This window comes from Halichoerus grypus, chromosome 5, assembly GCF_964656455.1.
Source record: "Halichoerus grypus chromosome 5, mHalGry1.hap1.1, whole genome shotgun sequence".
In the NCBI taxonomy this organism is placed as follows: Eukaryota; Metazoa; Chordata; class Mammalia; order Carnivora; family Phocidae; genus Halichoerus; species Halichoerus grypus.
Window position 1 is genome coordinate 160,311,180 of NC_135716.1, and position 27,583 is coordinate 160,338,762.

At 37.4% G+C, this 27,583-nt stretch overlaps 1 protein-coding gene across 3 annotated transcripts in view; it reads right to left on the reverse strand.

Annotated features, from left to right (window-relative positions):
* Window positions 1–621: 621 nt before the first annotated feature.
* The window catches only part of AGO3 (argonaute RISC catalytic component 3), a 139,880-nt gene continuing 112,918 nt past the window's right edge, over window positions 622–27,583 (reverse strand). For all 3 annotated transcript variants that reach the window (XM_036108125.2, XM_078073418.1, XM_078073419.1), the window contains 3 exons: window positions 25,325–25,426; window positions 14,490–14,689; window positions 622–13,930 (listed from right to left, as the gene is read on the reverse strand). In XM_036108125.2, the coding sequence (XP_035964018.2) occupies window positions 13,822–13,930; window positions 14,490–14,689; window positions 25,325–25,426 (411 nt within the window). In that variant the 3' untranslated portion in view covers window positions 622–13,821. The remainder of the gene's footprint in view (window positions 13,931–14,489; window positions 14,690–25,324; window positions 25,427–27,583) is intronic.

The following is a 27,583-nucleotide window of genomic DNA, read 5'->3' on the forward strand; positions in this document are numbered from 1 at the left end:
ACTGACATTAGGGTGATTTTCTTCAATTGTCAAACTTATCAACTGACACATATAGTTAAAAAACCACCATCACCCATCAGCATGTGTTAGTAAGCTAACTCTTGTTAGCGTTGGTAACAAGATCACAATCTGTCCTGTTAGGTTTAGAGTCTGGGGACATATAGCTGGGAGAAGACTGTGTGGGGAATACATGTTAGCAGGAAGGGATGTTCTGAAAGACATAAATAGGCTTAGTGGAAATTATGAAGGGACAAGTTTTTTTCTTCTTTTTTCTTTAAAGCTCTGCGCCCAACGTAGGGCTTGAACTCATGACCCAGAGATCAAGAGTCGCACGCTCTATCCACTGAGTAAGCTGGACTTCTTCCAAGTAGTGAGTTACCCCCAGGGAAGGAGCACATCCTCAAAGGGATTATCTCATTTAATGTCCCAACAGCCTTACTATTATCTTCTTTTAATGGAGGAAACTGAGGCTTAGAAGCATCAAGGAACTTGTCCAGAGTATCATGCAAACAGGGTTTGGAGCCAGGACTTCATGACTCTTCAGTCGCAATCCTTTCCACTGCACACACTGACTCCCGTGCCTAAGGCAGAGAGCTGTAATGAAGACCACACAATACAAAGTTTGGAGCAAAGCTTTTCTTTTTATTGCAATTATTAGTGAAATTTACACTTCAAACGGAAGCTAAGCAACACGAAAACCATTATTTTTTTTTAAATCGAGGATTAAAAACAAATACAACACAGAACCCTTCCAATATGCAGAATGGCAGAAAAAGGAGGACTGGTTCTGTCACGGGATATTCTAGTGACAGTTTGGCTCAGGAAGAATTATGACAATTTCTTTAACATAAAGTATAAGTGACTGAACTGCTTAAAAAGCATCTTCTCCAAGCTTCTCAATCTCAACCCTAAGTATTTTGTAGTAATTTCTTGGGGAAGGAAACTTAACTGAAAGTAGAAAATTTGCTACCAAACTTTAATTACTGAAAAAAGCACTTTTGTTTAAAAACTTTATTTGCCTTCTGCTCATCATAATTACATATAGTCTTCAAGGAATTAAAATGACAACCAAATCCAAAGCCTGGCCCCCAAGTACACAGTGATAGAATTCGGCATTTAGTGTTTCTAATTATACACTGATTACATATATATAATAGTTTGCTCCCACCTCCACTTTCCTCTTAAAATGTGGCAGTCAAGTTTCGTATCATTCAAGATCTTATCTGGTCATACAGCATATTACAAACTCAGACTCCACTGTTTTAACTGATGTTACTGTGTAACCAAACATTAATAACAAAGTAAGGTTTATAAACATTTTGAAATTCTGCAGTCTTTATATTACTACAGTAAATTGTTCTTACTTATGAAAAGCCAACAAAAAATATAAGGCCAGACCAGGTGTAAGACAGGATGGGGAAGATGAGGAAGGAGGTTTGAGAGTCCATCATTTTACCATGCTGAACCTTGGTTTCAGCAGAAATATTTGGCAAGAATAGTTAGTGTGGAAAAGGAGGATGGAGAAAGAGGTTACTCCGATTTTATGTAATAATTCAGTTTTAAAACATACTGATATCAACCCCCAAAAATAGTTCACATCTGCAATACAAATAGGCACACACGGTCAAGATGGTTAAAAAGTAAAATTTAAAAGGCTATTTGTCCATCTGCAGGACATCTGCAGGTGGTCCCACCCTCCCCACATGTCCTATATTTACATTTTACTTTTCAGAAAAGCCCCTTTAAAAAGAGTGCTATTTCCTCCTCCATTACTTAGGGTTTAAAAAAAGCAGCAATTATCTAAAGTGGGAGCAGTTAGCAATGCTTTAAGGGTGTGCATTTGTGTGTAATATAAATGTTCTCCAGAGTGAGTTGCCAGATTACACTGGAATGGTTATATTACAATTTTAGTCCCCAAAACACGAAAGAAACACATTATTTTTTTCTATATAAATTTATGTAATACACAGTGTTATAAACAAAGAATATTTATACACACACACACACACACACACACACCCCACTGCTTCCCACAGTCTATGAATGCATCCATATACTAGTCCACAAGAATGATCTTTACTCACAAGATACAGTAATACTTTTATGGGTACATAACAGAAGAGAGACATTAAAGTGACACATTACGGCAAAAATTGCTTCATTAAAAGTATTCCTGATGTATCGATGTTCTTAGCTATCTCACTCAGCAAGGTGGACTTTTTGTTCATTTTCTAAGCCTGAATCTACCCAACTTTTCACTTTCCGTACCTGTAATTCTCATTACCCAATAAAACGAAGACAGATACCGCCCATGTTAGCGATGAGCTGGGAAAAGCCCAACGGCCGCAACAAGAGGTCAACATCTGTTGATTAAAAGTAAGCGTTGAATGCATCCATACCCTGTGTACCTAAAATGCATCCTTTTTTTCTAAACAAGTGAAAAACAAAAAACCAGGCTTGTCTATTGCAAAAAAAGGAATTGCTTACACAACCTGTCGTGAGGTACCCTTTGTTACTTCCTAGAAACAGGAGCCCCTTCCCTCCAGAAAAATGGGTAAGCCTGTCAAAATGTGAAGGTTCTACCAACGATCTGTAAAGATAACTGGGTCAGACACCAATCACAGGCTGCCTGATATCACCTGCAGATGCTCAGAACTGAATTAAAACGAAGGAGAAAAACCTTTACTATATTTTAACTTTTACAGATACATGGTGATTGGAAAGCAAGGTTCAACTCTGCAAAGTGATGAATGAGATAATCACACTTTCCTTCTTAAAAACTAAGCCCCTACTCCAAAAAGAGGTACCAAAAATCTGACAACAAAGGGACGACTACCTGGTTGTACACCACCAGCCTCTGATGCCAACACGTATAGCAAAAATGCCTGAAGGCAAAGGCAAAGTTAATTTCTGATTATCTGATGGTTTTACCGTATTAATCTAATTCAAAATACAATCGTAGCTGCCATAGCACCACTACAAGAAGTTTGGTTTTTGAAGTGACACTTTTGCCCAGGATTATTATAAAGAAAAATTCAGCCTGGGTATCTGGCAGGGGAGAAACAAACAGGATACGTTTGTAAGTGCACATCATACCAGGATAAGGCCTAAGTTTCTCTTATACCTGTTTGACAAAATGATCCATGGTCATGGAGAAGATACTTTCATAGAAGCAAACTGGAAATGAACCCTTCGTACAACACTCTTCTATGATATTGAACTTCTGAATACCTCTTCCTTTGGCGAACTCAAGCACTGTCACAATATCCAATTCTTACAACTTTGTGAGGTAGGTGAGGGCAGGCATTATCACTACCATTTCATGTGGAACTAGACCTGGAGGGATTGAGGAAATTGCCTAAGGACACAGGAAATTAGTGGCAGAGCTCTGACTGAACTCCCAAGTCTCTGGCTCACGTTTAGAGCCCTTTCTACTCTCAAAGGCAACACATTTTCCAACATTTTCCAGTTGTGGTCTTTGAAAAAGTTCCTGCATTCCAAAACACCTTATACTTTCTCCTTTACAGCTCAGGCTTGACTAGGAATTGGGTTGAATTAAAAAGTTTTTTATATAGAATTGTGCACACATCAAGAGGCATATGAGAGATACATCTATGTAATTGAAGTCTGAATAAATCGATACATAAATTAGGAGAAAAGAATAGTCAAGTGTTCATCCAATATAATTTTTACATATTTAAGAAGATGTGTCAGAATAAAAACCACAAGCATTTTAAAGTTTTAATCAGTCTGATTCATTAAAACCAGAAGCTACATTAATTTGCCTTAAGAATATGGGGATCTCTGTTACAGAAGGTTTATTACTTTCAAGAATAATTTATCACTTTAATATATTTCTGATATATATCCTGTTCACTTTATCACTCTCTAGTTAGCAACAAAATTTATGGCTAGAGATAATATCTGTGGTGTTAACACTTTCAATCTTAATTCTCACTGAACAGAGTTAGAGTTTCTTTCCATCTGTAAACTAAAGGTACGTTCTAATGAGTCTCATTGTATCTCTCTTTTGCTTTATCCCTCCCCTTTAAGAGAGAGAGAGAGAGAATATGCGTTGGGGTGGGGAAGAGAAGAACTGCACAATTCATAAATGGCATAAAACGTCCATTATATCACAAAACAGAATGATGGCACTCAAGCAAATTAAATGGTATGTTCAAAGGTAAAACCGTGGAACCCAAACATGAAAACAGTGCTCAGATAGTCTCTCAATCAAGCTATAACTTGTGGTGTGTGATCCTCCTTCCCCAAGTATTTTAAAGACTCTATTATTTACTCATAGTGGAATTCTGTATAAATGACCTTTAAATCCTTTTTCTTTTCTTCCCTTTTTAAAGAGGAGAAAGGGGTTGCACCCTGGGCTAAAAACGAGAAAGCTCCTGGAAAACATTGTAAGACTCTTCTTTTAGGGACATACTATTAGAAAATTTCTCATAGTGCTTACTATTCCTGCTATTTGAGTTAGAAAAAGAGCACATACACATTTGCAGGGTTGTCATCAATAATATTAGATAACTCCCTTTCTTTGAAACAGGGAGATACTTGCAAGTTAATTACCATTGGAGATCCAAGTCTGTTGCTACCAAAACCAAAGCTTCCTCTTGTTAAGCAACCTGGGCCCAGATTGTATCCATTAACCTGGCTGAACTATGTTAGGCAAGATTTTCCCTTCATTACAACGTTATCTGTGTTTTCCCCAAATCCTTCACCAAAAACATTTCTTTACAGGAAAGGCTACCTTGTCTGGAAAGGTCCTGCTTGGCGTTTTCTATGTAAAGGGAAAAGCCATGTCGGTAGCCATGCCATGGCTCTATTTAAGGATAAATACTTCATTTAATTTCTTTGTTATAATTCAGAAGCAACTTCCAAGACTTCTCTAACTTATTGAGAAGAGATGCAGCTTTAGGTCTGGGACAACAGCAGAAAATAAATTTAGGTTACAGAAAACTCTTCTCAGGTCTCTTCTGTAGGTTCATAGAGCAAGTCCCTCTTTTACAACGTGGTTGTGAGAACTAGGCAAATATGACCCACCTGTAAGGTATCTAAGGATCCCAGCAAAGGAACCTTTCCCACATCCCCTTACTATACACATCTCACAGTCCCACCAGTCCATTTCTTTACAAAGACCTCCTGTTTCCATAGGTTCTTAGAATATAGTCACATCTGCAAAACTTAGTAGAGTTTTTCCTTGTTTGGTTCTAAAAATATTATTATAGGGTCAAATTAAGGACTTTTGTTTGTCCTTCCAATTAAAGCATGGAGTAAATAAGGATGGAAAGTTTCAGGCATTAAATACCAGAGTAATCTTCTCTAGTCTCTGGCCACAGCCTGTTAAACTTCAAACAGAAATTATAGATGTAAACACAGTTAATTTTTGGAAATAATAAAACCCAAACCAGCCAAGTTCTAATACCAACACACCCATCTGTTTTCCACTCATATAGGACTGTTCACGACAGTTCTTTTTTGAGATGAACTATTACTTACTGCACAAGTATTTCTTTCTTAGGAGGTGGACTATAAACAGGAACATGTCACCAAGTACTTCACTATGGTAATTCAGTACTGATGCCAGGTACCTTGATTTATGGAGCCAACAGTTAAAAGAGAAAAATAAGCTCCGTGTGTCAGGTTCCTATGAATTTTCAGAAGGAAAAAAAAGAAATAAAGGACTATTTCTACACCAGGTTGCCTTAAAAATGTTGGTCTACAAGAATTACATGCCTGTCAACCTAGGACAATGTTGAAACATAATGAATAAAACTATTAATGTTATAAGCACAATAAATATCCTCAAGAGGTGGCATATACTTACAACAAAAATATATCTTGACTGCTTGAAACATATTTAGTAGCAACAAATTCCTATAACCAGAGTACCAGTCTTCAATTAATGCTTAATGTGGGGATGAAGGAAGTAGCTGAGAATAGTACATAATTAAAAAAAAAACAAACTGTAACTGGCAAAAATGCAGAAAGAAATATGACTAATGTCTATAGGAAATCATATGCTGATTTACCTTAAATTATAAAATTTTACATAATAGAACATTTTCCTAATTATAACTACTTGAAACTTCCTCATTTACCCCCTCAGTGGAAAGAATAGGGTACAGTAAAATGTCATACACTGAGCCCCAATAATTTAGAATTTAAAACTCAGAGGATGGGATAAAATTTATCTTTTAAATTCTTACAGAAAAGTGGCTTTCCAAGCAAATTCACAATGTAAAAATACTATGGAAATATTTTACAAGAGAATTTTAAAAGAGAATTCACTCTTTTCACGTGCCTTTGTAAAAAGTGTGCACTGCAATACAAATAATCTTATCTATTCACTAGGAAACTGGAGTGACCATAATTGCTTGAAATTAATATTCTATAATCAATACTTTTCACTGACTTCTGATTAATTTGCATTCACAAATTATTACTTAGTTAGATTTTTAATTAACTGAAATACTGTATTAATCAGTCTATCTGCTTTTCTTCCTAGCCACTTATACTCTGTTTCTTCACTGATGCTCAGGGTTGAATCAACTTTGAAAGTATGCTAGGGAAATGATCGGGGTAGCAAATCTTTCATTTAATATAACTATGGGCGTGGGGAGGAAATCTCATTTCAAATTCAATTATCAATGACTTCTGGATCATTTGTTATTTGTTTCCCAGGCCTATAAAAATATCATAATCCTAATGCTGGATGATGTGAGCATTTAAATAGTTTCAATGTAGTTCAAATTAAAAAAAAAGAAATGTAACAATCATTTATTAGACAAGTTGCCCCAAAACTGCAGATCAGGTAAAATAAATCCAATCTCTTAGTGTTAGTTTGCTACTTAAGGGAAAGAAATCTAACTTATATAAAAGCCCCATTTCCCCTCCACATTTAGAAATCTGTCTAAAGACTGTCTTTAATGCCCACTATATAAACAACATTAAATATTCTAAGTTAAAAAATAGTGTTAACGGTTTATTGGTAAAAATCCAAACTCTAGACTTTATGGAATTAGTAGTTTGGTTGGTATATTAACATTCCATCTTAATCTTTGCTAATATTACAAAGAAAGAGGAAAAGCTAGAAATATCTATAAAAATAAAATACCTTAAAACCAACATCTAAGCAAAATATAAAAGTTGCACACAAATTGCCAATAAATATAAACATCACAATAGAAAATTAATATTAAAAAAATAAACTCATAATTGCTATTAAGACATTATAAAAAATGAAAAAGTTTAATGTGCACGTATATTTGCAAACAGACACAGTACACTCCAAACAATCGATATAATTTTACTATCATTATTACATAATGCAGCATACAAGGTTACTGAGGTGTGGTGTTTTTTGTTTTTAGTCTACTCTTTTCTGGAGAAATGCTCACCAAATTCATAAGAACTGGTTAGGTGATCATTTACTGCTGTTTACTAGTACTAGTAAACAGTCCAGGGGAAAACTGCTTTCTGGTAGATTGCTACATTTCTAGTAAGTATGAAAGGTTCTGCTATTACCCTTCATATTGCTTATTTCCTCCAAAGCCCAATTTTGCATGTTGCATTTCGAATTAACTGACCATACCCTTTTAGATGCACTGTCATCATTTTTCATAGTTTCCCCCATGGTAGAAAAAAAGAATCACTTAAAGTATTTTTTGGTGACTAAAAAAGAGAATTTCCCTAAAGATAGAGATAAAATCACTTGTTCTCTTAAACTAATTTCCATGATGACTTGGCTCTCCTTTTATATATAAGCAGTCTTCTTTAATAAATATTAATTAGAAAAGGATGCCAACAGATATTTACAGAAGGGTCAATCCATGCTTAAAAAAAAAAAGAAAAAGAAAAAAGAAAGGTAGTCTATGACATACAATTTCCTGGCAAGTTACCTTCCCCTTTGGGCACTTGCTACCATACCTATACTCTTGTTAAAAAGTTTAGCAGATTTGCTGTTTTATGTGCCTTACAGATTACACCTTCAACACAGCTGAGAACTGAAAGGGTTAATTGTTTAAAATTTACTTTTTGAATTTACAAAATACATTTGGTGAGCATTTACCTAGATGCTTTACTGAATAAAACCTTTACTTGGTTCCCTTGGACCAGATTCAGGACAACGAATAACATTATTATGAAACTGTCACACTCTTGGAGTTCTAAAATAATTTATCTTTTAAATTTTGTCTCGTGCTATTTGAAAAATAAAAATCTACAGCACCATCTTCTGAAAAGGCACTTTCTAAGAACCGCCTTACTTTAAAAAATGATTTAAAAATTTAATTTAGCTCTACCCTGAAGAATATCTTTGCTTTACTGAGACCCTAACATAGATACATTAGGTTTTGGTTGTTTCAGACATTGATTTCAAAAAGGAAGGGAGACCAATGGCTGGACAGATCAATTAACAGGATCTTAATTTTGTCACACTCTTTGTTACCTGATACTTCAACAGGGTTTCTTATTGGTAAATCTCAACCTTCCATATTAAATTTATTATCTATTTTTAATTCAAATTAAAATCTTTAGTTTCCATACTTTAAGAACATTAAATTCTTGAGGTTTAATGAACACTGTAAAAATCTAGAGTACTATCTTTGCTGGGTAAAGAAAAATAAAATTCAGCTAGCAGTAGATAGTATTAGCACAAGCCTTGACCATTTTACATTAGTTAAAAAAAATTATTTTGACCGACATGGAAAATTATAAACTAAAATGTACCATTTTTAAAGTAGGAAAAAGTCAAAAAATATTTTTTCCCTTTGAGATATCTATATAAAGAGAGAAGGAGTGAGAGGGGGACAGAGAGATTAAATTTTTTCCTCCTGAGGGTCAGCTTAGGTTTCATAATCATGGTATCATTTCTAACACTGTCACTGATCAAGAATGTTCTTAGTACAAGCAGAAATTTTTTTTAAAAAGATTTTTTGGAGAAAACTTTCACATTTCTGCACTGATTTTATACATCTATTCTTGGCTTATTTATTTTGACTCCTATAGAATCATGAAAGTGCTTTATATGATCAAATGGGAGGGATATAGGAAAATAAAGACAGACTCTAGAGTCAGGGTTATACGCCAATCAGGGAGGCCTCACTTGATAAAGTCTCCCAACTATTATTATTGGAGCTTTAAAACATCCATGAATTCTCGAGAAGAATGAAAAGGGTTAAAACTTTGTATGGATAAAAAAAGCAAAATAAAGATGCCAAGCCAATGATGTCTTTTTGCAGCTTGACTGATAACTCACAAAAGATAATTTAAGTAGCGAGTTACTGATAGGAGCAACCTGTCTTTAAAAAATACTCAACAGGAGAACATCTAAGAGATGATTTAACCAAATATTTAACTCAGGTTTAATGATACCAAATAAAAATTATACAGAGTTATCAGTTAAGCTTTTTGGCAAAATATTTCTATCAAGTTTGAAAGAGCAAGACTACAGAATATTCTAGCTGAATCCAAGTGGCTAGCTTGATGGATTTCATAAAAATCACCACCCTTGGCAAATTCATGTTAGCCTCTGAAAACACCAAATTTCTTTAACAACAGTCTCTAATTCCTGGCCTATAATCCATCTAATTACTTCAGATCTATTACTGGCACTCTGAGTGTTGACCTCTTCCTTAAACACTGAGATCCTCTGCCAGCCATTTCTACTGAATGGCAACTCAGATTTTATTTCCTTTAAGTCTGTCATGACTAAGCCTATCATGCTGTCTGTCATACTAAAATCCATTACAAAATATACAAGTAAACATTAGGCAGTGGTGGGTCATCAGAGAACCTAGTTTGGAAAACTAGTATGAGTCTTTAGAAGGCTAGGAGTCCCTATGCTAGAAGGTAGAGATGAATCTTTATCAAGTGCCTTCCACAACACCCGGTACATTCCTACTAGAATCCCTCTAGACTCTTCTAAGAAGAGAAATAAATTAATAGATTACAAACAGGTATATTTCCATAGAAGAACTTTTTTTTTTTTTTCTGAGTAACTTGTTAAAAGGTAAAATATTAAAAAATAAAGGGCATTTGTACTTCTGTGAAAATATGCCAAAAACCAGTACTGAGGAGATTGAGGTACCCTTTTGCGAAACCGCTGAAGTAAAAATCCACACGTCTAAAACAGTATCCTAATATTAAATTGAAACTAAAATGGCAGCACCCTTTGTTACCTTGTTATTTCATGTTCTTAATCTTATTTAGGAAAAAAAAAAAGGGGGGGGCTGTCTAACACTAGCCTCCAATCCTGCTCATCTCCTTATCCTTTAGTGCAGTAACTGTCAGACTCTTCATAATTAAATAAATATAGCAGCTACAGTATTATGAATGTATGGTCCTCAATGCCAATAACTTGATACTGTAATAACATATATCAGCACTTTACTCAGACACATTTGCCATCCAGAATATACATTAAACTCCCAACTCTTCTTCACATGAAAATCAATTATACCAGTGGCAGGGACTGATATTTTAAAGTCACTCTTATGCATCATAGAAAACAGCAGACCAAAATTTAGCATTCATTATATAGTTTAGTGAGCAAAGGCAGGAACAGAAAGGTCATTGTTGAGTTTCATGACCTTTAAATTCAAAACAATCTTTTTAAAAATTTTTTAATAAAAAAAGATCAGGAATTCTACACCAGAAGTGAATAATTAAAACAAATTTCAAAAAGTATTTGCCACCTGGTCTTTTAAATTCTAAGCACAAGGCTTCTTTTAATTAAGTTTGATATACCAATTTGTTAGTAAGCAAAATATACTATACATATTCTTTCAAGTTAACCAACCCTAAACTAGCAATGTGAAACTGTAAGAAAGAAACCCTAAAAAAGAACTCACTTTAAAGGTAAAGCTTTATATTTAAAAAATTGTTTTTCCTCAGTAAAAGTCCTAAATAGATTTAAATTATGGGCTTCATTCTAGTACATGGAAACTAAGTAACTGAAAATTAGGTGAAGCAGTAGAGAAAAGGTATCTACAGTTCTTTCCTGGGCCCTACAGTTTCCCACATTAAGTCTGTGTAACTTCTATTGGTAAAGGAAGGTGTTTTACTCATACTGAGAAAGCATACAGCAATCAAGTGTTTTAGCATCTAGGGTATACTATTTTCTTCTATTCATGTTCCTGATTATATTCAGTGAAATTTCAATGTTAAAAAAAAAAAATACATGCTTTATAGGAAATTTTTGGAGGAGAGGGGGAGGGTTGGGAGAAAAAATATATATACTATACAAATATTACTTCATGTAAAGAGCTTTGAAACAGTGTTGTAAATTGCATTTCAGACACTTCAATAATAAACATACAAAATACAGTACTTTCTTAGTTTTCTGGCAGAGGAACAAAAGATTTCATACCTGTTGGAGGACATGGGCTCAGATTTTAGGCTCAAAATACAGTAAATTGGCAATAAGTGGATTACAGGTAAGAGAGAAACTAAAGAGCTAATCCATTTGTTATCATGTGCAGATGGAATTCTGAAAGGTTTAACAATGCCCACTGGAAACAATCTGTAGTTATCTATACTCTGAACCAGTGCAAAAAAGAAAAAAAAAAATTAAAATGCAATTTTCATGAGTCACAAAGTGCAACACTCCCCTGAATCCAATGTTACCGATGAACTCAATTTTGACAGCTCTATAATACTTTTTAATATCGTAAAGTGAAATCAATAAAACAGAAGTTTTGTAAAACCTTTTCCACATTTCAGTGATTTAACTTAAAATGATCAAAGTCCTAATTCCTTTGCCACCATAACCCTAATTTTAAAAGGAAAGTTACACTGCTGATAAATTGACAAAAAATGTTTTAAAAATATCATTTTATATTTTCCTGATTCATTTGAGTAAATGAAAATGGGCACCTAACCCAGTATGATTGTTCAATAAACGTGATTTATTTTCAAAGAAGTAAATGTCTTCTAAATCTTAAGCTATTCACGGGCTTTTCTTTTCTTTCTTTCTTTCTTTTTTTTTTTTTTTAAGTAGGCTCCATGCCCAATGTGGGGCTTGAACTCACAACCCCGAGATCAAGAGTCGCGTGCTCTAGCGACTGAGCCAGCCAAGCGCCCCTACTCACTGTCATTTCTTAAATCAAAGCTCAACTCTATCTTTAATATTCAAGGTCAGACTCACTTAGGAAATTTAACTTCCTTCATTTTCATTATGATTTTTAAAAGACAGGCTTTAAACTTGAAAAATTATAAAACTTTCCTTCTGAAATTAAGGCTGTATTACTTTGCCCTTTTAAAATTATGGAGGTGCCTGTTTCTCCCACTACCCGTGGTAAAGATATCAAACAGACACAGCTTTCCTTTAAAACTACTTATTGCACTAAAAGACAGCAAAAAAAAGTTGTCAGTTCTTAAAATAAACATGATTACATTTCTATAAAAGATGTTGCCAATACAGTTCTCTATTAAAGCACTATTCTAATAAATATAAAAGAAAAGGAAGCTGTACTTCAAAACACATACATATATGTTTATATATACACACATATATATAAAAATATATATATATGAAAATCACATTAAGGTATGAGAGGCAGCAAGTAAACTAGCAAAAAAATAAAATAAAATAAAATAAAAAAACCCCTCAATAACCCCTTCTCTCTCTCCACCCAATTTCAGAGGCCTCAACCCTAAAAAGTTCCAATCATTTAGAATATTTGCCCTTTATAAAAGCTACAAGGGATTTTCATGTATAACGCATGGAAACAGAAGGCTAAATTTAGAATACATATCACTTATAGAGAGGAATTTCTGAGTTACAACTTTTGACAAGGCTTTATATTCATAGCAGCTTTAACAAACTAAAGAAAAAGAATAGTTTAAGGTTGCTACTGCTTATGTACACATTGTACAAATGGCAAATGTAAATTCAGAGCAGGAGGGGGCAGACACACACTCTCACAGAAACATTATATATATATATATATATATATATAGTTACATATATATATATAATAATTTTGTTTCTTAAGAAAGCAGTATCAAGAGTTGAGGACTTGGAATTGTGTATGAGACAAGAGACCGGAGTAGGGTGTGCAAAATAAAAATAAAAATCTAGTTTGCCATGCTTCATATCCAAATGAACCAGATACATGAACATCTGAATGTCACTGGTAGCATTAGGAAAAAAAAAAATGTAGGAGATGAAGGAAAGGGAGGTAGAGAGAAAAATCAAAGTGGTGTTGGTAAGATAATAAAAGGGAAAGAAAGTTCCCCAAAGGAATGAACTATAAAATACACGCAACAGACACATATATATCTATTATCAATGTAGATCCAGATATATATGCATATGAAGTATACATGTATATATTTAAAATATACACAGATACCTTTTACAAGAATACACGAATGCACATTAATTTTTTTGCACACATAATCGTGAACAATCACTTTGATTATTCATGTAGGTGTGTGTTTTTTTTAAACTGTCATTTACTTTTTCTTTACTTTTTTTTGCAAAGATAGTTGTGCTGCCAAGCAACTTGAGGTAAAGGCATTAAAAGGGTTAGACTACAAGAAAGTGAAAACAAAACAATGGCGATACTTCCTAAGGAGACCGCACAAAAAAGCAGTTGGCTGGTTTCATATTGCATAATGGTGCTGTGTTCCTTGATGAAGTAAACAATCTTCCTTGTATCAACATAAAAATCAGACCCTGGTCCCCACACAGTGTTGGCTGCTGTATGGCTGGAGGCATCCCCGCTAAACTGACTCCACTGGAAACATATGCTGTATGTCGATGCACCTTTCAGTTCTTCCTCTCAGAGAATATTCTTGGACTTTTTAAGCAAAGTACATTGTGCGTAAGGTATCTTGGTGAATCTGTACAGCCTTGGCAAGAGCTTGTGGATCTCGTCCGTTGCTCTGTCCTGAAACGTGACTTCCTTCAGCACTGTAAGAGAAGTGGCAATGAACACAAAAACAAACCCTATTCTAATGTAGTAATTTTGAAAAATATTACTTGTAGAAAATTTCAAAAATATTAAAAGAAAATAGAAGCTGGTATAATGAATTGCTACATTTCTATCACCCAGCTTCAGTAATTATTAACTCGAGGCCAATTTTGTCTTACTTCTTTCGCCTCCCCAGGATTGTTTAGAAGTAAAACCCAGGCGTACTATCATTTTGTCTATCAGCAACAATCTCTCCCTTGAATTAATTTGGCAAAGCAACTAAATCACTATACCATTCTAGTACTAATAAGCCTAAAGTGTACATTTTAATGGGAACCCTTATTTTGGGCAGTCAGTTCGCCTATGGCTGCTTTTCACATGGATCACTGACTCCTCTAACAGTCTTTGGAACTTTAATTCTAAATGGCAGTACTTTATGGTGAACAGGAAGGAAACATACACGGAAACACTCAAGAGAGATTTCTCAAGAAAAGTCCTAACATGCCGACCATACTTGCATTTGAGTGGAAATCTCTATTTGTTGTGTTTTTATATTACCTGTCATGTTCTTTGTCCACGAGATGATATCTGGCTCTGAATGCTACCAGGTGAGCATAATACGCTGGTGCAGGTATAGAAACAGATCGTGTACAGCGCACATAAGTGTGGCAGAGCTGGTAAGTTAGCAGCTGAAGTTCATCTGCAGTAAAGCAGTTATCATCCCATAAAACATGATAGTGTGAAGGACGGCTGGTACCCTGTAGAGAAAGCAATGGCATATTCTGTTGCTTTTCTTTTTTTTAAGATTTTATTTATTTGACAGAGAGAGACAGCGAGAGAGGGAACACAAGCAGGGGGAATGAGAAAGGGAGAAGCAAGCTTCCCGTGGAGCAGGGAGCCCGATGTGGGGCTCGATCCCAGGACCCTGGGATCACGACCTGAGCCAAAGGCACTTAACGACTGAGCCACCCAGGTGTGCCCCATATCCTGTTGATTTCTAAACTTTTTTTTTAAGATTTTATTTTTTATTTATTTGACAGAGAGAGACACAGCGAGAGAGGGAACACAAGCAGGGGGAGTGGAAGAGGGAGAAGCAGGCTTCCCGCAGAGCAGGAAGCCCGATGCGGGGCTCGATCCCAGGACCCTGGGACCATGACCCAAGCCAAAGGCAGAAGCCTAACCGGCTGAGCCACCCAGGTGCCCCTGCTGTATTTATTTATTTATTTTTAAAGATTTATTTATTCATTTGACAGAGAGAGAGAGAGTGAGAGAGGGAACACAAGCAGGGGGAGTGGGAGAGGGAGAAGCAGGCTCCCCACTGAGCAGGGAGCCTGATGCGGGACTCGATCCCAGGACCCTGGGATCATGACCTGAGCCGAAGGCAGACGCTTAACGACTGAGCCACTCAGGCGCCCCCTGATTTCTAAACTTTTAAATAAATACTCAGCACAGACTAAGTTATATAAAAAAAATAGCTTTTGTACATTAGTAAAATAAAACATATTCTAATTTAATAATTCATTAAAAATATTTAATTGATTCTGGGTATATATCCAAAAGAAATAAAAGCAGGTACTCAAAACAAATATCTGCATACCCTTGTTCAAAGCAGTATTATTCACAATAGTCCACAGGTGGAAACAACCCAAGTATCCGATGATAGGTGAATGGATAAATAAAATGTAGTATACACACACACACACACAAGAAGAAAATTCTGACACATGGATGAACCTTGATGACATTATGCTACATGAAATAAACCAGTCATAAAAGGACAACTATTGTATGATTCACTTATATGAGGTAACGAGTAGTCAATTTCAGAGAGACAGAAAGTACAATGGTGGTTGCCAGTGGCCAGTGGAAGGGAGAATGGGGAGTTAGTGTTTGATAGGTACAGAGTGTCAGGGAAGATGAAAAAGTTCTGGAGATAAACTGGTATGGCTGCACACAATGTGGATGTACTTAATGCGATAGGACTGTACACTTAAAAATGGTTAAAATGGTAAGTAAGTTGTATGTTATGTAATTTTACTGTAATAAAAACCCCAGAACATTTGGTTGAGTTCCTCTGTATTAGTTACTATGTTAGTTAGGTACTGCAGATTCAAAGAAAAAGTCGACAAAGTCAAAGGTTTCCTTTCTTTTGGAAAACATAATTTAGTAGAGGAGATACAGCATCTATAATTATAAGACAACTAATAAAAGCTATAGTACTACTGGCACTTAGTCCTATATGAGAATACCAAAGGAAGTAACTGTTCTTCACCAAGGGGAGAGTGAGTGAGATCTGGCCTTGTTTGGGTGGTTAGGGTGAGGGCACACCAGAGAGAATAAACAGCCTTACCAAAAGCACAGGGGGCATAACATTTCATGGTATACTTGGGGAATACCTAACGGACCAGTATGAGCAGAGTATGGCGCATGAGGGAAAAAAGCGAAGCTTTAAAGTGAAGTCTGGGATCAGACTGAACGACATGCTTAGGAATTTGGACTTTCACCTATAAGCAGCAGGGAAAGTACTGCACAGTTCATGTTTTTTGACAGGAGAGACTTTAGGTATGATGAGATTGGAGTCTTATAATAGTAATAACATGGAGGCTGGATTAGAAACAGGAAGAGACTGAAAGCAAGGGGAGCACCTAGGTGGCTGCTGCATTAGTTCGAGCATGAGATGATGAAGGTCTGAAGTAAGGAAATGGCAATGGCAAAGGAGAAAAGGAGAAAGATGAGCTAATACTTTAACAAATATTTGAGCACCATTTGTCAGACACTGTGCAAGATTCTGGGGATAAAATTCAAATTATTACCAAATCTTATCTTCCTCAAATTATACACTCATAATGCATTTATATTGTACATTCACACATTTCAGTATTTACTGAACACTCACTGTATGCCGTGTCCCATATCGGGTGCCAGGCACACAGTAATGAATGAGAAGGAGATATGGATGTGAGCTCTGAATGATAAAGGAGGGCTTGTGAGATGGGGAAAGAGCATTCCAGGTACAGGGAAGAGACAGGGCAAAAACCCTACCTAAATGTGATTCATTCGGTTCTCTATCACTGTTCTTGTCCCAATCACAATCATCTTTTGCCTGGACTATGTTAATAGACTCCTAGTTGAGGTCCCCAACACCACTTTTACTCCCCAGTAGAATCTGTACTTCAGTAAGAGTGAATTAACACACACACATACACACACCTAATAACATGAATGTCCTTTTAATGACTTCCTAATGCACTTTGACTAAAATCCAGGTTCTTATCTCTGCCCCAAAGGCCCATACATCCAGCCCAGGCTGGTCTCTCTAACCTACCTTAATGCTGTGGTCACAGCCTTACTTGATTCCCTCAATGGATAATGTTTTTTTCCACCAAAGAGCCTGTATGTGCCTCTGGCAGGAATTTTCTTCCCCCTTCTTGGCTTGGTTAATAACTCCAATTTACTCCTCTTGATCTTATCTTAAATGTCATTTCTCAAAGAAGCTTTTTGTGATCTCCCAATCTAAATCAGGTCCCCACTAAAATCTCTCTTCCTGTCTTTACTTTTCCTTTATTGTTTTTATCCCAATTTATAAATATATATTTGTGAGATTACTTACTTAGTATATGTCTCCCCCAATAAACTCTAACAGGAAGGGACTGTATTTACTTGTTCACTCTGTGTACATGGTATCAACACCTATCTTCTAGGAGGTAGCCACAATAAATATCTGCTGATTGAATGGGTGAGTAGTCTCTGCTTTTTGGGACCTTACAGACTACGGGGAGAGGAAGAGAAACAAAAGCGTGGTTACAATGTTGTCTAACGAATGCAACAAAGAGGTATGCATAGGGTGCTCAGGCAGTGGGGAGGACCGGCATTTGTCTTGGGGAAGGATATAAGAAAGGCTCTGGGAGGAGGTGATGCCCAAGATGGGTCTTAAAGGATGAACAGTAAGTTAGGGAAGGAATAATTAAGGTAAGGGAGCAACACGGGCAGGAGAAAGTTGAGAACTACCTAAAAACAGTTTAGAGTGGCTGCAGTCACACTGTGTTTGTGTGTGTTTGTGTATGTGAAAGGGAGGAGATAATAGAGGAAGAGAAAAAGAGAGGGAAGGAGGAGCAGAAGGGAAGAGTGGGAGAAAAAAGCAAGACAGATTGAGGGTGTAGCAGAAGTAAAGGGAGTAGGATGCAGACATCAGGAATTGAGTCTGTATGTTGTCCTAAGAAAATGAGACTTCACCTTAATGGCTATGTAGCACGAAGTAAATGAATGACAGGGTCTTATCTATGTTTTAATCAATCTGAGGGAGAATAGATTAGATGAGGGCACTTAGGATCATTTTGCAATTGTACAGAAGAGTAATAATGAGAGCTGGAACTAAAGTGCAGATGAGAAGGGTCTGAGACTGAGAAGGTAAATTCTACAGGGCTGAGGGGTTGCTCAGATAGGGGTGGCAGGTGAGAGGGCGCAGTCAAAAGGCAACCTCAAGGTCTGGAAATCAGGAGAAAAGTTGTGTTTGTAAGAAGAGATTTCAAAGTCATATAGATTATTGAAACTTAAAAATTTAAACCAAACCAAGAACAAAGGGAAAGGCAAGATGAAAGGAGAAAAACGTGTGTGGAAGTCAAATGGCAGATGGTGTCCATGAGTGAGTGTCAACAGTCTCAGGTGTTTAGAGCTCAAGGAGCAACAGTGTCAGGCTGCTGTAAATTGAAGAGGAAATAACCAAGGGTAGTCTTCTCTGTTCTTAACGTAAACATTTTATAGAAGTATAAATATGTAGAGAAAAGCCCATGGACCATAAGTGTACAGAATGAGGACTGTTCACAAAGTAAAAATACCTATGAAACCAGCATCAAAATCAAGAAATTAAACATTAACTGCAACCATGAAGCCTCTTTCCTGGTCACCACACCCTACCTACCCTGCTCTTGGTAACCGGACTTTTCACAATACAGATAACATTAAAGATTATGTCTGCTTTTGAACTTTATAATAAACAGCATCATAGGTATGTGCCCTTTGGGTCTGATTTCCTTGGTTTGACACTGTGTTTATGAAATACATCCACATTGTTGCATCATTCTCTTTGTTGTAGAATATTCTGTTATATAAATATACACTATTTATCCAATCTATTGATGATGGACATTTGAACCATTTGTAGTTTTTGGCTATGACCAGTGCTACCATAAACATTAATGTACTATCTTTTGGTGAACAGATACGCATTTCTGTTGGCTATCCTGGAGTAGACTAGATCCTGGGTCATAGAGCATGCATATATTTAACTTTAGTAGATAATGACAGTTTTCAAAAATGGTCATGTTAATTTACACTCCCACTGGCAAAATGTGAAGTTTCAATTGTTCTATATCCTTATATTATTTGTCTCTTTAAATTTCAGGTGAGTGTCTTTAGGCTATTGTTTTAAGAACAGTTTAGTTAAAAATGAAAGAAAGATATGGGAGAAAAACTTGAAGGGAAATGGCAGGATCAAGGAACTGTATTTTAGGACGGGGCAATTGTAAGGTAAGGGAATGGAATCAGGAGCTTCAAACAGACTGAAGATACAAGAAAGAGGATAACTGGTGAACTAAGACCAACTCAAGGCAGGCCAGAGCAAATGTGAACAACAGCACATATTGAACCTTTTTTCAGGAAAGAAAGGCATGACCGACAGTGTAATTTCTTACTGAGGAAGGGGTCATGTGCTGAGTGTTGGGGCAAGGGAGCAAGGTTAGGGACCCATGGAAAATGGCAGTAAGAGCTAACAAAAGGGGAATCAAAGGACTGTTAAACAATAGTGAAGGATATCTTTGAAGTTTTGGTGATTTGTGTTAGGAAGTTATAATTTAGCACACTGCCTGCTCTGATTCCTGAACGGGGAGCATTTATCTCTTCAGGAGAACTCCCTTTGGAGGCTCAGAGGGGTCACATGCTCCACCCAGTTGACACGTTTCTAACAGTATGTCAAGTGAGTTTTTTTTCCCCCTGCTGCCCTGGAATTTCAACTAAGGCCCAAAGCAGAGATTAAAGATGCTAGGCATCCCACAGTCTAAAGAACTACCAATCTTTGGAGCCAGCCACCTCCCCTCAAGGGCTCACTGAGAGGAGCCAGTTCAGGACAGGTTTTATCATTACTACCCTGGCTCTGGCCTCTTCTCACCTAACCCCTATCCACCCAGTAGGGGAAGAGAGTGATTATGGGTTTTGTGAAAACATGGAATTTTAGTTGTGAGGAAAGGTATGCTCTCTCCCATGAAGACACATAAGGGGGACTCGAAAGGAATCCATTATAAAATAAGAGCCTGGGGTGCCTGGGTGGCTCAGTTGGTTGAGTGGTTGAGTGTCTAACTGTTGGTTTTGGCTCAGGTCGTGATCTCAGGGTCCTGAGACCGAGCCCCACTATGGGGTCAGTGCTTGGTATGGAGTCTGCTTGAGATTCTCTCCTTCACTTTCTCCCTCCCCCTTTGCCCCTCCATCCACTCATGCGTGGTCTCTCTCAAATAAATAAAATCTGTTTTATTTAAATATATATAAATAGATATAAATAAAATCTATTTATTTGAGAGAGAGAGTGTGCATGCATGCAGGCATGAGCTGGAGGAGGGGCAGAGGGAGAAGGACACGCAGACTCTCCACTGAACGGGGAGCCCCACGCAGGGCTCAATCCCAGGACCCTGAGATCATGACCTGAGCCGAAGTCAGATGCTTAAACAACTGAGGCACCACATAAAATCAGATAAGAGCCTGCTGGAAAGGGAGGCTATTAGCTCAGGCCCCAGTTGGACACTTTCTGACCTCAGAGCCCACAGGCCCCCTCTGCCAACTCCACAGGGCTGGAATGGTGAGAATTCCTGGAAAGAGTTTTGGGAGCCTAGAGGAATGAAAGTGAGCAGAAGAGCAGGAGCTGTGGAGCCCACGCAATGGGATATGTAACCTAATGGAAGAGTCTATACCATTGATGGGGCCCAAGAAAGACACTGCTGCCCTTTGAGGGTCCTCAACCCTGAGGCTATGGCATCAGAAAGAATCAGAACAGACTACAGAAAGGCTCCTATCAGCTCCTAACCACCAGCAGGCTGGCAGTCAGGAATACCAGATGAGTGAGAGTCCTAGAAGGAGGAGGGGAAAGAGGGATCTCAGAGTCAGGCCATGGTCCTCTCCTCTTCTCAAAGTTACCAGGACTAAAGCTCTGGCCTGTCCTGGGCAGATGAAGGGTGGAAGGGAGTAGCAAGCTTTGACTTCATTTATAAATTTAAGTTTTAAAAATGAGTGGGAGGGGTGCCTGGGTGGCTCAGTCAGTTAAAAGTCTGTCTTCGGCTCAGGTCACGATCCCAGGGTCCTGGGATTGAGCCCCATGTTGGACTCCTTGCTCAGTGGGGAGTCTGCTTCTCCCTCTGCCTGCCCCCCTCGTGCTCTCTTTCATTCTCTGTCTGAAATAAATAAATAAGGGGCACCTAGGTGGCTCAGATGGTTAAGCGTCTGCCTTTGGCTCAGGTCATGATCCCAGGGTCCTGGGATCGAGCCCCGCATCGGGCTCCTCGCTCAGTGGGGAGCCTGCTTCTCCCTCTTCCTCTGCCTCTCTCCCTGCTCATGCTCTATCTCTGTGTCTCAAATGAATAAATAAAATCTTAAAAAAAAAAAAAAGAAATGAAATAAATAAAATCTTTAAAAAAAAGAGTGGGAATTTTACTTCAAAATAAAATGGGGAAGGGAGAAAATAACACCAATAAGACCAATAAAAGTGTCAAGAAGTTATGGAATTTGGCTAAAATGTTGTTGAAGGATCTGTTAATCACTGATAAAAATAGTGATATGAAAAAATAATCTCTTATACTGGTTAGAAATGACTGGATTTTTAATTTTAGCTGGTAAAAAACAAGACTCCTGTTTTTGATCTCTGGGAGTTTGAAAATTCTAATAAAGCTAGGAAGATGTGTAAAAACCATCTTTAGTCCTTGTGAAATATTCCTGGTTATTTGCTGACTAAAGCAAAGTTTCAATTTGGTGTCCTAAAGGAAAACTGTCCCTAAAATTTCTGGTTAAATAAACTATGAAGTATCCTGTCTTTAAGACCCATGATGACCACTTGCGTATCAGTGGTATCCAAAAATTGTAGAGTGAAAAAATATTTTTAACCAGCATTTCCAGAATTCATCTGAACAGAGTATCTTTTTTTCTACTCTACAATATTTATTGAGAAGTCATAGCAGTAATGTTCTGTGGGGTACATGGATGGAAACACTAGGTTAAAAATATGCGCTCCTTGGGGCGCCTGGGCGGCTCAGATGGTTGTGTCTGCCTTCGGCTCAGGTCATGATCTCTAGGTCCTGGGATCGAGTCCCACGTCGGGCTCCCAGCTCAGCGGGGAGCCTGCTTCTCCCTCTCCCTCTGCCTCTCCCCGCTGCTCATGCTCTCTCTCTGTATCTGTCTCAAATGAATAAATAAAAAAATCTTTAAAAAAAAATATGTGCTCCAATTTTACAAATTTTATCTCTGGAAGGTACTTTTAACTTTTGTTTTGCTAATTGACTGTTAAGCACCCACAGTGAAAATGTACAACATTGATTATTAAGAGGAGCAGATATAAGAACATAGATAAATGAGTGGGATAATTTTAAAGCTGTAAGAGTGAAATGGGGGTTAGTGTACTTACAACATACAAAGCTTTAAGATACAGCTGTTCAGTACAGGACATCTTCCTGCAACTTGTTTTATTTTTATTATTTTTTAAAGATTTTATTTATTTACTTGAGAGAGAGAGAGAGACAGAGCACAAGCCAGTGGGGAGAGGCAGACTCCCCGCTGAGCAGGGGGCCCAATGCAGGACTCGCCACGGGGCTTGATCCCAGGACCCTGAGATCATGAACTGAGCCGAAGGCAGATGCTTAACAAGAGCCACTCAGGCACCCCTGCAATTTGTTTTTATCAAGGGCAAGTAACCTAAAATAGTTTTGGGCTACATTCTCTCAAACATCCAAGGAACGTGGATTCACTGTGCTGCTGGAAAGTTTAAGAGGCACTGAATTAAAGCTTACGTTCCACTAAGTAACAAAGCTAACAAATTAACAAAATGATTTTATGAGAAGAATAAGACTCTTAAAATTATTTAACTGATTTTCCCAACACCATTTGTTGAAGAGACTTTTTTCCATTGGACATTCTTTCCTGCTTTGTCAAAGAGTCGTTGACCATAGAGTTGAGGGTCCATTTCTGGGCTCTCTATTCTGTTCCATTGATCTATGTGTCTGTTTTTGTGCCAGTACCATACTTTTTTTTTTTTAATTAAAGATTTTTATTTATTTATTTGACAGAGACACAGCGAGAGAGGGAACACAAGCAGGGGGAGTGGGAGAGGGAAAAGCAGGCTTCCCGCGGAGCGGGGAGCCCGATATGGGGCTCAATCCCAGGACCCTGGGATCATGACCTGAGCCGAAGGCAGACGCTTAACGAATGAGCCACCCAGGCGCCCCCAGTACCATACTGTCTTGATGACTACAGCTTTGTAATAGAGCTCGAAGTCCGGAACTGTGATGCTGCCAGCTTTGCTTTTCTTTTTCAATATTCCTCTGGCTACTCGGGGTCTTTTCTGGTTCCATACAAATTTTAGGATTATTTGTTCCATTTCTTTGAAAAAAGTGGATGGTATTTTGATGGGGATTGCAATGAATGTGTAGATTGCTCTAGGTAGCATTGATATCGTCACAATATTTGTTCTTCCAATCTATGAGCATGGAACGTTTTTCCATTTCTTTGTGTCTTCCTCAATTTCTTTCATGAGTATTTTATAGTTTTCTGAGTACAGATCCTTTGCCTCTTTGGTTAGATTTATTCCTAGGTATCTTATGGTTTTGGGTGCAATTATAAATGGGATCGACTCCTTAATTTCTCTTTCTTCTGTCTTGTTGCTGGTGTATGGGAATGCCACTGATTTCTGTGCATTGATTTTATATCCTGCCACTTTACTGAATTCCTGTATGAGTTCTAGCAGTTTTGGGGTGGAGTCTTTTGGGTTTTCCATATGAAGTATCATATCATCTGCAAAGAGTGAGAGTTTGACTTCTTCTTTGCCGATTTGGATGCCTTTTATTTCTTTTTGTTGTCTGACTGCTGTGGCTAGGACTTCTAGTACTATGTTGAATAGCAGTGGTGATAGTGGACATCCCTGCCGCGTTCCTGACCTTAGGGGGAAAGCTCTCAGTTTTTCCCCATTGAGAATGATATTCGCTGTAGGTTTTTCATAGATGGCTTTTATGATATTGAGGTACGTACTCTCTATCCCTATACTCTGAAGAGTTTTGATCAAGAAAGGATGCTGTACTTTGTCAAATGCTTTTTCTGCATCTATTGAGAGGATCATATGATTCTTGTTCTTTCTTTTATTAATGTATTGTATCATGCTGATTGATTTGCGGATGTTGAACCAATCTTGCAGCCCAGGGATAAATCCCACTTGGTCGTGGTGAGCGAAATAAGTCAATCAGAGAAAGACATGTATCATATGACCTCACTGATATGAGGAATTCTTAATCTCAGGAAACAAACTGAGGGTTGCTGGAGTGGTGGGGGATGGGAGGGATGGGGTGGCTGGGTGATAGACACTGGGGAGGGTATGTGCTATGGTGAGTGCTGTGAATTGTGCAAGACTGCTGAATCACAGACCTGTCCCCCTGAAACAAATAATACATTATATGTTGAAAAAAAAAAGAAGAAGAAGATAGTAGGAAGGGAAAAATGAAGGGCGGCGGAAATCGGAGGGGGAGACGAACCATGAGAGACTATGGACTCTGAGAAACAAACTGAGGGTTCTAGAGGGGCGGGGGTGGGAGGATGGGTTAGCCTGGTGACAGGTATTAAAGAGGGCACGTTCTGCATGGAGCACCGGGTGTTATACGCAAACAATGAATCATGGAACACTACGTCAAAAACTAATGATGTAATGTATGGTGATTAACAGAACAATAAAAAAATTTAAAAAAATTATTTAACTGAAACTTAAAGCTGTAAATCTACAATTAAACTCTTTCACATGCTCAATATCTGCCAGTAAATGCCAAAACTTTGTGAAATATTATTATCAAAAAGAAGCAAATGTCAAAGGAAGAATCAGGTATATTAAATTTTTTGAAGTTTTAGGTTAAACTGAGGACTCAGTTTGGGGAGATTCATTCTATTAGGCTACTTATATTCTGGTATTTTCATAGAAATAAGCCCCTAACTCAAGGTAAAGAAGGGGAAGAAATTTATTTACTGAGAGTTTCACTTCAGTGAAATGTGGAAACAATTTGGAGTGCAGAGAACAGTGTTTTTTTCTCCTTTTTCTGAGATTTAAAAAAGATACATAAGAATGGAAGTTCCTGAATTAGAACGTTTCACCCACAGGGCAGGCTTACCTGTATTCCAGCATGGCTACAGAGGTAAAAATCAAACTCATATGGGTGTGTAATATCCGTATCAACTGTTGTTCCAGCTGGGATATTGCCACTTCTTCCAACCTAGATTTGTTTGGTCAAAGTTTAAACAAACAGGACAAAGGTAAAGAATGTATCTGAAAGCACTTTAAAAAAAAATATAAATATATATAGGCTGATCCCGTGTTTCACTACTTTCAGCTTCAAATATTACTTGAGCAGGCATTAATAGCAGAGCTTATTCTAGTCCTGGTTCCTATTCTTACATGTTGCTGAAAGTGAGAGCTGATAAACAACAAAGAGTTACTAAGTGTCTACTGGTGCTTAGCTAGTAGGTGATCCCAATATGGGTGGAACACTTAAAAAATTTTTTAAAAATTACTTTAACTGCTCCAATTTATGGTAACTGGGAACAGCAGGTACTCTTGGAATGTGTAATTTATGAAAACTCGCATTTTCCTTGGAGAACACTGTATTTTTAGAGAGAAAGAATGCTGACAATAACATCAACTGTAGTCACCATTTGTTAACCATATATGGGCCAGGCACATAACATACATTATTTCCAATCAATAAATTCCTGTTAATTAGGTATTATTCCCACATGTTCGGGAAGCTTGGGCTCAGGAATATGAAATACTTTGCTGAACAGCACACAATAAAAGGCAGAACCGGGAGTCAAATACAGAACTGGACTGCAAAGGCCCTATTCCTCTTATTTCATACTAGCACTTCAACATCCTGTAAGGAAATCTGTACCATGCATAGCTATGATGTGAATATGAATGAAATGGTTCAAAATTTCTGATAATGAAAGGCTTCTAATAAAACACTTTAAAATGCATATGTATACTCACCTCTACCTCTTTATCCCTAAACACATTTAAAATCAGTAATTCTAAGTCTAGATTTATAAGGCTAACAAATTAAAAACCATTTTACTACTCACATATTCTTTCTGCATGTGAGGGACTACTATCAGGTAGTGGCTTGAGTTATAGCTGTGTATACCAGTTAGCCTTCACCAAGTACAAAACAAAAATAGTTCATAATCAACTAAATTATGCTTATTCTTAATACATAAATCAAATTAACACATATAAAAAGTTTTACTCTACTTAGAGAAGTAGCAGAATGGGTTCATATCACAGCCCCACCAGTTTCTAGTTGGGCTATTTAGGGCATGGTACCTTACCTCTCTGTGCCTCTGATTCCTCATTTATAATTATCTCTCATCTATTAGTAGTAGTATTTAGAACAAAGGTGAAAGAGAAGTAGACGAATGAAGGACTAGCATGACTAAACATCAGATGCTAGTAATCATTAAATCTAACTTAGGTTTTCCTAATCCTACTGTTGAAGAAACATTTGGTTTTCTAGGTACAAAAATGTACCCAGTAATTCGGGGTCAAACGCCTTTAACAACCAGGAGGCCATAATAAGGAACTCTGACTACTGCTATTAGAGAGGTGCTATAGGACAGTGATAATGAGTACTCTGGAGCCAGGCTGCTTGACCCAAGTCCTCACTCTACCAATTACTAGCTTTATAACCTTGTTCTTTAACCTCATACGCCCCAGTTTCTTCCTGTGGAAAATGACGATAATAATAGCAAATACCTTACGGTGTTGTGAAGATTAAATGAGTTAAATTTATGACACATACCTAGAACAATGTCTGCTATTATGATTTCTTTTCCTCTATTATGACCACCATCACCACCACTCTACAACTACTAGCCAACCTTTACTGAGTGCTTAGTATGTGCCAAGCACCATTTTGGATACATTACATAATTTAATTTACTTAATCCTCTTAACAACCCAATAAAGGAAAATACTAATATCACCCAAACCTTGTTGGGAAGGAAACAGGCACAGAGGTGTTAAGTTACTTGCCCAAAGTTACACAGAAAGTGTAACCAAAGGCTAAATATATACCAAAGCAGAGATACACTCCTCTCTGTCTTTTCTGTTGACCCCTTTTCTCCAAGGAGACACCAACACTTGCAATCCTCGGATTTCTCTGCTCCAAGGTTTGAAAGATGGGGGCCAAGACTGCTACTCGCCTACGCTGCATGTAAACAAGAAGACAGATTTCCCTAGGTATTTACCCCTCCTTCTCTAATTATAAAAATACAGTCATACTACAAAATATAAAAAATAATTCTGTGGGGCGGTGCCTGGCTGGCTCAGTCAGCAGAGCATGCAACTCTTGATTTCAGTGTAGTGAGTTTGAGCC